At 34.8% G+C, this 11,633-nt stretch overlaps 1 protein-coding gene and 1 pseudogene across 1 annotated transcript; one reads left to right on the plus strand and one right to left on the minus strand.

Moving 5' to 3' along the window:
- Positions 1 to 5,869: 5,869 nt before the first annotated feature.
- On the plus strand, positions 5,870 to 7,014 carry LOC147476102 (uncharacterized). The gene is made up of 5 exons (XM_086585870.1): positions 5,870 to 5,998; positions 6,095 to 6,179; positions 6,261 to 6,396; positions 6,472 to 6,626; positions 6,703 to 7,014. Exons 1-5 carry the CDS (start codon positions 5,956 to 5,958, stop codon positions 6,836 to 6,838), a joined length of 555 nt encoding a protein of 184 aa, XP_086441996.1. The 5' UTR covers positions 5,870 to 5,955; the 3' UTR covers positions 6,839 to 7,014.
- Positions 6,986 to 8,889, minus strand: LOC147476103 (phospholipid-transporting ATPase 10-like; annotated as a pseudogene).
- Positions 8,890 to 11,633: the final 2,744 nt, after the last annotated feature.

The raw sequence follows: 11,633 nt of genomic DNA on the forward strand, positions 1-11,633 counted from the left end.
TTTTTTGTTTCTATGTCCTGATTTATGTCAGTGCAAAGCAAAACTTGACTTGATGCAAATCCTTCCAAAACACTCCACATTTTGATTAATGCGATGTCCTGATTCATGTCATGGTAAAGAGAAAGTTTACCTGATAGTCTTTCCACAATTGTTCCATTTCATTGTAGTAGTTCTGATCAGACCAGGATGTGAAATGCTTCCTTGCCCTAGGAGCAGATGCCAATCCCTTGGGAAGCTCTTTCACTATTTTCACATCTCCTTGCAAGGTCGTGATAAAATGATGTTCGTCGAATATATCTGAGAACGTACTATACAGTCCCAAGACAATGGTAAATATAAGTTAATAGATCATATAAAGATGATATAAACCAATTCAAAAAGTTTTAGAATCCACACAAACCTTGAATCCTTCCGAAATGATTTTTTATCCAGCTGAGGAACTACCAATGTTACATTCATAATGAGTGCTACCATGTCTCTCGCTCTATCCGACTTTTCAGTTCCCTGCGAATGCGAATTTGGCTCAGCTTTTCTGGAGACAGTTTGTCCCAATAAATACCTACAACATTGGCAATTGCTCAAGAAACCATCCAATTTTCTACTTTTACACAACTCCTACACCTAGCTTGAAATCCTTTTGTTTTACCAGCTCTCTGTTGCGTCGGGTGTGTGCCTATGTGGACCTTATTTATGCACTCCAAAATAGTGTTTATGCATGTCATAACCGGTCTAGGTCTGCGCAGTGAGCTAACCGACATATACTTGTGAGTGAAAGCAAATACATTTCTGGCAGAATACCTAAAGGAATGTCTGTATTCATGCTCATGAACTCGGCCAATTACAGTCAGCGATATTTTCTGTTTTTACTTTATTTAAGATTGTATGGCGAATGAAAAAACTCCTCATTCCTAATGTTGCAACATAAAAGTGATACATCAGAATTACATCTTAAGCTCCTAGGATCACTCTATCCACTAAAACAATATAATTAACATAAAACAACTTAACTCCCTTAAACACTTCCAATCCACCTAACTTTCCACATACAACAACAACAAACAAACTCACATCAGACAAAGATAATGCAGCAGTAAGTGAGTCAACAAGGAGAGGAACTTACGTTTTGAGCAGCAGAAGCAGCACCAACGAAGTAAGGAATACGATGATGAACAGGGCAAGGCTTTTGTGCTATCTTTTCACGTTCCATTAAATCCCATAACCTTTTCCTTATTCTCCATTTCCAAGCCTTATCCTCAACTTCTTCTTCTAGGTGTCTCATCCTGATCAAGAACCTATACCAGCAGTTAGCGAACAAACAATAATACAAGTTGAGAAAGCACCTTAAGACTAGGCTCTACGGCAAGGGGGAAGGAGATTGTTGGAAAGCCTTATTACAGCTAAAGTCTTGCACCAGTGAGAGAATCCATCCTATTTTGAAATTAGCAGAAGCCACATTTATTACTGGAGCAAATCAGAAATGAGACAAGTGGAGTAATGTTTAGAACAAAGTTAGAAAGTCACTTCAATAAAAACCCACATATCAAATAGACTCCTACTTATGTTGACGCACAAACCAAATTTGGAAATAAACATCATGACTGAATTAAAGTTTTAATAAAACATAAACACTACAAAGATGAGTTTAACTAAACTTCTAAAACCATATCACAATAGATCCTTATAAATTTAACAACACAACTTCCTGTATACCATAATGGCAGTAGCAGCAGAAGGTAAAAAAAAAACTTTTTATACTGACAATTTTTATACAGGCTTATCATAAGTATCGTAGTGAATATTTTTTTTAAAACTTACACAATTTTTATTTTCTTTTGCAGATTATTAATAAGAGATAAGATCATCTACGAGGTAATTTCATAATATACCATGGTATTTATTCACTGTATTTGTTCTTAGCAATAGAAATAATAGTGCATGTTTTACAAGCTAATACGGTTAAAAACCTAATTCAAATAATAAGAAAAAGATAGTTTAGTATCATATTCATATTTTCTATTATATAGGAATCAAATTTTATATTAATTGTGACTAAAATTCTATCAAATAATGCAGGTAAACTACATGGATAGTATAGATGTTGATGAAAATAGTTTCAATTACAATGGAATGATGATTACTCAAAAATTAAGTGATCCGTGGATTATAATTGAGCAAAACAGACTCTGTTACTACAGGATATACAAGAATACTATTTATTATGAAGACTACAAAGGATTGACAGATGAAGTGAAAAATAAAGTCCGGGGAGATCGTTTAGAAAAAAAAGAAGAAAAGAAGAATTTAGAAGAATAATAGGGAGAAGAAGATGAAATATAGATGAAAAGGAGCAAATAAAAAGTTGTGATGGAAGACATACCTTTCAAAACAAATTAATTAAGATCTTCTGTAACCACTACTTCTTCTAAGTTCTTTTCTTACATTCACAACTCTTATTATTTCAACTACATTGCCTATAATTTCATTGCTTTATATTGTACTACAAACAAATAAATAATGTTATGTTAGAGGAATAAGGCTAAACATGGAGTATATCTGAAGTTCCGATTTTCAGTAATTCATTGTTACAACATAAACAGACAAAAAACTTGTCAATGAAACCAATAGCAACTCATCATTAGAGACAGTTTTTGGTGGAATAGAGTCTTGGAATTCAAGTTTAGATTGTTGTCAATGGGACTTGGTCACCTGCAACCCCCGCTCACCTTCAAGAAATGTTGTCACTCTTGATATTTACTCATTTGTTACTTCACTGGCTCCAGAGGTTGTTGTAAACTCAGCAGTGTTAGCGCCATTGTTTCGTATAACAACCTTGACATCTCCTCCAATTCTATACAAGGTGAACTCCCAGCAAATGGGATTGCCAACTTTACCAAGTTGCTTCACCTCGACTTGAGGGAAAATAGCTTCAATGGATCCATTCCTACTCAATTGTTCCGTTTACAAAGGCTACGATACCCAGATATGAATAGTAATATGTTCAATGGAATCTTGAGTAAAAAGTAGGAGCCCTTCGGAACTTGAGAGTACTGAACTTAGCTGAAAATTTCCTCTATGGAGAGATTCCTATAGAAATTGGAAATCTAACACACCAAGCAATTGTCGCCGCCGCAATAGATTCTCTGGTGGACTTTCAAATTCACTTTTGCATTTAACTGAGCTCCAAGTCTTGGATTTGCGCAATAACTCTCCATCAATGGAAATTCCTACCAACACTGGAACTTTGTCCAATATTTCAACTATAGCCTTAAGCAAGAACCAGTTGACTGGTGGAATCCCTTTGTCATTACAGAATTTGAACAAGATATAGTTACTGAATATCAAGGCGCTGAGGGTTTTGAGCCTTGGAGGAAACAACCTTACTTGGAACAACAACGCTAATGTAGCTCCAAAGTGCATGTTGTCTCAGTTATCTTTGAGGTCATGTCATGTTTCAAGTCCCTTACCTCAAAATCTTAGCAGCCTGAGCGAACTCGAGCACCTCGATCTCCATAACAACAATATAACCGGCGAATTGCCAAAGTTCCTCTACCAAATGTCTAGCCTTCAAGTTCTTAATCTTAAAAATAATTCTCTTGAAGGCCGGATCCCAAAGATGCCAAGGTGGAACCATATACAAGGGTCGAGCATCAATAGGCGAAGGAAGAGTTGATTCCTTCCATGGGAGAGCACCCATTGTTAGCAGATTCTCTGCGAGAGGTCTCAGGACAAAATCCACACCAAAAGTTTTATCTAGAATATACGATGAGTACTGTGACTTGATATTTGAGAAACCGTCGAGGCAAACTATTATGGCTTTACCAGAATGTGGGTCCTTACTTTCATATATCTACTGTAACCAACACAGTAAAAGGAAGGATTTAGATTAAACAAGTCAATTGAATGAATGGTTGGATTTACAATGGGGCACTGGAATGACGAGTTATCAATTTGATCTAGAATACTTTGGTGTCTTGAGAATGCAAGAGGACCATGCATCAAGCCGGAATTATCATGTGTGTCTATTACTTATTGTCCAAGAATGATCACACAAATAGATTTGGTAGGGGGGTGCCTAGTGGAATATTTGCACTAAATACTATATAGAGTGGGCCAAACTTGCCAGTTGATATGGTAATATAACCAGCAAATTGCCAGAGTTCCTCTACCAAATGTTCGATGAGTACTATGACTGGACATTTGAGAAACCGTCGAGACAAACTATTGTGGCTTTACCAGAATGTGGGTCCTTACTTTCATATATCTACTGTAACCATCACAGTAAAAGGAAGGATTTAGATTAAACATGTCAATTGAATGAATGGTTGGATTTACAATGGGGCACTGAAATGACGAGTTATCAATTTGATCTAGAATACTTTGGTGTCCTGAGAATGCAGGAGGACAATGCATCAAGCCGAAATTATCATGCATGTCTATTACTTAATGTCCAAGAATGATCACACAAATAGATTTGGTAGGGGGATGCCTGGTGGAGTATTTGCACTAAATACTATATAGAGTGGGCCAAACTTGCCAGTTGATATGGTAATGGCCTGCCAGCAAGAGGAGGCCAAGTGTCCTGAGTTTAAGAACACTGAAGGGCACCTAGAGTTTGAGCTGTTCTAGCGAATCTCTGTACAAGTTTAAATTGTTGTTAACTCAATTAGATTTGCACTAAATACTATATAGAGTGGGCCAAACTTGGATTGGTCCAGCCTTTACCATACTAGAATCAATTCTTTTTTATATACTTATCCATTTCTAATTCAAATAAGTATTGCATAATTCAACTTCTACCTACGATCCTCTTCTAATTTAGATAAGTATTTCTTAATTCAATTTCTACATATGGTACAAGTCCAAAGCAGGTATACTTCTAAAACTTGAACAAGACCTTCGGAACTTATAAATACAACACAACAATGCCTCCGATTAATATAATTTTCAGAAAACTATAGGGCTACTACAAAGAAAAGGTACACATGACAATAATTTCTTTTTCAATCTTATTAGATTTTTTAATAGTATTAGTAAATATGTGTTATTTTAATCCATGAATTCAGCATAAATAATACATCTGATCCATGCATACATAGAAAAACGGTTGTATATTCATCATAATTGTAATTCTAATAGCTGGATATAATGTAACATAACATTATGACTGGAAAATTCAATTTTTTCGATGAGGTGAACGACAAATCTGACAGTTGGAAGGTTTAAGCACGCATAAGCAGAATGTGGGAAGCTGTTAATCTACAGGAAAAAAACACAATCATATGGTCTACACATGCTGCTACTTGACGAAAAGGTAGAACAGACTCAAAAAATTACTTCTTTTATATCAAATTTTTTTTTGAATTTAAATCCACTTATATTACATTGTGCAGTCGAATCAAATTCATGCAAAGATTTCACCAGGAATCCAACACATGTTTGAAAAGAAACTGATAGAAGGAGACATATTCGTAATTGATAAATTTGAAGTCAAAGAAACAACCGGAAGATATCGTCCAGTAAGATCTAAGTACACTATTTCTTTCACGAAAGATACTATAGTATCTCCTTCAAAAGAAATAGGGACGACATTCAACAGATATAATTTTTCGTTCGTAGAATTTGAAGATCTTATGAAAACAAAGGATATCTCATTTTTCCATACCAAAGGTGAGTTCTTTATACATACCCTATTGTTTATTATAACTAATTTCTAAAAATGTCTACAAATCAAATTTCATAAGAAAACTGATCAGAGTCGGACCAAAGAAACCTCAAGGATTCAGGGAAATCACAATACAAAACGAAAGGTAAACAAAATCTACATAAATTATTTTTTAACTTAATTTGTTACACAACTAACTATGTAAATACGTAATCAGGGGAAGTGAGCTTACTATAGCTTTATGGGGTGACAACTCTGATAGACTGGCAAATATCAGCAATCAAGAAGAAGATATGATGCTCATCATCACATCATTATACCTAAAAATGATTGGAAGTAAGTACAAATCTTAATCATTAGTTATATAAATTGTTAAACATATATAATGGAAGTAAGTATAAATCTTATGTTTTGAATTTTCATATTTTACAGAGGAATACAAACTTTGTTTAACATCTGCGACAAAGTTGTACTTGAATTTGGAACATTTTGGCCACGTTGACCAGATGAGAAACAGGTGATATTCGTTAACAAAAGCATTACTATTCCTCACAAAAGCATTAACAAATATGACTTATCCCTACTTTGTTTTTTGTAGATATCAAATTAGAAATACAAGAGTTCAAATTGAACAAGCAGTGACAGACGAACCTAGTTCAATGAAGGAACTAATGAATCAAGACAGAGTCTCAATTTCGGAGCTAATTTCACTAGGAAAAGAAACACACAATCAGGTATACCAAGTAAATGCCTAAATAATATCGTGCTGAAATTAATAAAAACTGAACTAATAAACATAATTTTTGTAGGGAAAGCAATTCACTTGCAGGGCAAAGTTTGTGAAGAGATTTGGAAACCAGTGGAGCTACAAATCATGCGAGAACTGCACTTATAAGCATGTTGACAAAGGATCAGAACCTTTTTGCACTAATTGTGAAACAACATACAAGACTCCACAAGACAGGTAAAAAAATCACTAATAAATACTACATCTTTGGTTTTATAATTCATTACTAATTCCAACTTTAAAACATCAACAGGTACCTACTTAAACAATGCGTACAAGATGAAAGTGGAGATCAAACAACTTTTGTCGTCTTTGGTAAAAAGGCGCAGAAAATAGTCGAGTTTCCTATCCAAAAAATAATGGAGCTGACTTCTGAGGCAAGTACATGACTTAATACAAAAAATTATTTTATAAAATGATACAAAGTTCGTAATTGAACCGTACCTATATTTATTTTGTCAAAAAGCAGGGAAAAAGTACTGAAGAAATTAAGGAAAAGCTTGAAAAGAATGCGGGGAAGGAGTATATTTTCAAAGTTAAGCTGAATGAGCATAGTATAAAAAGAAAAGTTCCCTTTATTCAGCATTACGGATATATTAGAAGACGATGAAGACTCGGTTGAAGAAAATCGTCCATCCAAAAAATTCCGTAAAGATTAAGAAACAGAGGAAAATGAGGACAACAAAGAGATCAAAGGATGAAAAATATCGCCTTAGGATGGAAGATTACTAGGAATTCTATTAGGATTTATTCATATTTTATCAACAACATCTGTACTTTGAGATACATTAATGATGTTTAGGTTTTAAACTATTTGAGATATTTAGTAGTGTCTTTGGATTAACTTACTTTAATTCATTAATTCAATCTGAAATTTGTGAGTTCAATTTGAGTACAATTCATAAATTCCTATTCCTATGCTTGCACTCTAAGCCACAAAATAACATAATCTCCTTTATAAAAGGTGATGAACATTTAGTAATCCTTAAGGTTTATGTGCTCACTTTCTGGATCAGTTTTTGTACTTAAGGCGAGTTAACAAACTATTTGCTCTGCAATAGCCTAGCACTTTTGTGAAAATGACTATCATCTATGAGCATAAACACTACAATTATGATCATGGCTTTTATGATCCAGATGACATGGGAATACTATCAAAAAAACAGGGGCGGAAGAATGGGTAGCAGAAGATGCTAATCAAAAGAAGAAAATAATAAAGCAAGTCCATTCACAGGAACAAAAGAATACCGCCTTGATGAAATCTGACTTGGAGGAGGTGTGTATGTGTTGATATGAAGATACACCGTGTCCTCATTTTTTTGGCTTCGGATCTTGCTTCCGCTTCTGCAGAAAAACCTATTGTCGCCAGCCAAATAGATCTTTGACGCACACCATGTTGCAAAAGATTCGTGATCATTAGATCGACCCTCCGCCTTATCCACTGAATCATTTGATGATACATGGGGAAGAAACACATTGTAATTGTTGAATATGAGTAGTAAGGAATAACCGCAGCAATCACCACAAACAACACAAGGAGCCAGTAAGATGGTGCAAGAGAACAAGCTTCAAGGAAGACTCTGTAGGCATTTGTTGGTAGATTGGGAGGCATAGAACCATAGGCCAAGGAGAAGAGGTACTAATTAAGAACGCTACCCCATATGACGATATGTTGTATCAGTGTGAAGTAACTGAGAGAGATATCCATGCCAACCTAGACAACACAAGTATACATTGTGGTTCCCAGAATATCCATGCCAACAGTCTTACCACCTTTGCGAAAGGCCTGGTAAGCAAGTGCTTTAGTGTAGAAAAAGAAGATAATGACGGCACTGGTCAGCCCATTGAACATCCAGCCAAGTATCCGTCGCTACCTGAAAAGTACATTATGAACACCTTCTTGATACAAGAGGGGAAACTGACAAATCAAAGAGAAAATTAAAAATACCATTCATCACCTTAACTTGACAATCAAAAAACAAGTCATATAAATGAAATACCTTGATACAAAACCGTGTAGAAACATCTTGGTCTAAAACTCCCAGAGCAAGAGCTGGAAGTGCAGTGAATAAGACATTGTAAAAGGACAAATACCAATCATTATATGCATCCTACCCAAAGAATGACGTATATGCCTCGAACAAGAAGACAAGAATAATCAATCGACATTTTTTTTAGAAAAAGTAGCAAATATGGCGGAAAGGCAAAACCACAAAGTGAACTTGGTAATTTACTTTGTTACATCAATTCTTGGAAGTGCAATGATACTTGAGATGATAACCAAGACTTCACAACCGCATACAAAAACACGCCGTAAGTTACAGATTTATGCAATCAAAGAATCAGGCTTAAAGCATAAGAGAAAGAATGAAACATCAAAAAGTACCATAGTTGAAATCCTTCTATAACACCAATGTCCGTGCATATGTAGCAAGTAGTTATGTCAAGTGACATTGCAATATAGCCTAACACTTTTGTGAAAATGACCATCATCTATGAGCATAAACACTGATTATGATTATGGCTTTTATGATCCAGATGACATGGGAGTATACCTAATATTTGTTTGATATGCCTATATAGTTTCTCTTAATACGTAAAGATGCAAATGTTGTTAAATGCAAATGGAAAGGTGGTTGAGATAACCACGGTAATACAAGTTAGAAAGTTCATAATGCGGAGGGGAGCATCAAAACACTAATCCTCTTAGTGCACCCAAAAGTACAACACAGAGTAGTGGGTGAATTCACTATACAAATTTTAAATTATTTACAGCTTGCCACTTCATGAGGCTATTACATTTTTTCAATACAGAGGGTTATGGCCCCTTATTGATGCACCATAATCTGTGAGTGCTTTGGACTTTAATTACAACTTGGCTGATGGATCACTTCTAATATTTGGCTTTTGTAGATTATTTCTGTGATTGTGCCATGGTCAGTCTTTACAGATTGTGCCAGTTCCATCATTTAAAGGCTCTTTGAAGGTTATGCTCTTACATGGGAATTTGGATATTTGGGTCTATGAGCTGAAAAACCTACCCAACATGGATATGTTTCATAAGACCTTAACCAATATGTTTGCGAAGCGGCTTGGGAATGTTACAAACAAAATTGAAGGGCATGTATCAAAGGTAAACAATGATCCCTATGTCACTGTTTGAGTGGCCAATGTTGTGGTCAGCAGAACTTACGTTATTAGTAATAACGATAACCCAGTTTGGACACAACATTTTAGTGGTCCTGTTACGCATCATGTTGCAGAAGCGCATTTTGTTGTTAAGGACAGTGATATTGTGGGATCCCAAGTTATTGGAGTCGTGGTAATCACAGTAGAAAATATAATATCAGGAAACAAAATTGAAGGATCTTTTCCAATCCTTAATATGTCAAATAGGAAGCCATGTAACCCTAGAGCTATATTGAAGATATCTATTTAATACATACCAATTGAGAGACTAACTGCTTACCATTATGGAGTTGGGTGTGGTCCCAATTACACAGGAGTTCTAGGTACATACTTCCCTCAGGCAAGGAGGGAAGCTAACATTATACCAAGATGCCCATGTTCCTAACGGTTGCCTTCCAGTTTTGAAGCTCGAAGGTGGGGTGCCTTATGAGTACGGGAAATGTTGGTATGACATATTCAATGCAATTAGTCAAGCCCGGCGCTTGATTTATATTACTGGTTGGACAGTGTACCATAAAGTCTGATTAGTTCGAGATGTTGCTTCTGGATCATATGTCACTATAGAGGATTTTCTCAAGTCCAAGTCGCAGGAAGGTGTGAGGGTGCTACTTTTGATATGGGATGATCCTACTTCAAGAAGCATCTTGGGTTTGGATTCATGATGCTGCTGTATTTTATATTCAATCAATTTTTATTTATTTATAACCTCTTTATAGTAGATATTGTTGATTACAACCGAACCCAAGCAACGTCAACAAAATCCCCACACACACACACACACACAATACATATTCAAGAATGCAATGAAGAATCAGTAGTAGGTTTAGTAAAAGTTAGCCTAGATTGGTAGTTTAAAATTTTAAATAACTGTTGCATATGAAGAAGAATGGTGTATAGCCTGATCTCATTTTGTGTTTATGCATTTGTGCATGGATTCTTTCTTCTTTCCTTTTATTTTATTTTCTTATCTTACACGGACCTTTCATAAAGTGTTTATCAACTTTGTACCCGAACTTCACTGCCTGAGGAAGATACCAATGTGATTTGTTTTAATCTCCTGGACTAGCAAGGAAGTATACGGTCTAATTCCCATCCCTACATAAGGACTTATTCTACCAAAAGAATCCTATTTATACTTAAATTCCTAAACAAACCTATCTAATAAGAATCTTATTAATACTAAACTTCTAATGTCATAAGAAAACCTAAACAAACCTATATATATAAAAAACCCACAATCCTCCTAACACAAAACAAAAAACAAAGGTAAACTTTCAGTTTTTTCTTTTAGTCTGATTTACATTAGTTTTACATATATAACTGAGTTCTTTTTCTTTGTTTCATTGCATACAATAGAAGATATTCAATCAAGGCTTCAAAAATAGTTAACAAAAATGGATAAGGTAAACTATTTCTTTTCCAGTATCTTATTTAATAATTTTGTTGATTTCTCTTTTATGATTCAACTGATGATAAAATAATAATAATAATAATAATAATAAAAGTTTAAGCACATGAGATATTAGCGTAAGCCTGTAACGGTTTGTTTTTTTATTATTCTTTTAATTCAAAATTATATTGAACTATATTGAACTTAAGACCTGTATTAGTGTAATAACCACTCACTATTAACTGTTCCTAGAACCCCTCTTACCCCTCCTCTTTATAATTCTTCTCAATATTGTGAAATCAGTGGGACTGTGGGAGAGACAAGTCTCGAGTTGAAGCTATTGAGTCAATCAATCCAACACGACAATTATTGATGAAATTATATGAAATATAAGAGCAGACCTAAGGAGAACATATCAACTTTCAAATCATCCATATGCTTTAAAATTTATTTCAAGGGGGAAAGGTGTGTGTGTATAAGGTACGGTATAGTATATATATGTAACTAGAGTATAAGAAAATGCATGTTTTTATAACAAAATTATGAAATGCTGGAACCAAGTTTAGTGGTATATATATACCTGCTTAGAGTCTCACACAATATCG

The sequence above is a fragment of the Coptis chinensis genome, chromosome 9 (genome assembly GCF_015680905.1).
Source record: "Coptis chinensis isolate HL-2020 chromosome 9, ASM1568090v1, whole genome shotgun sequence".
Classification (NCBI taxonomy): domain Eukaryota; kingdom Viridiplantae; phylum Streptophyta; class Magnoliopsida; order Ranunculales; family Ranunculaceae; genus Coptis; species Coptis chinensis.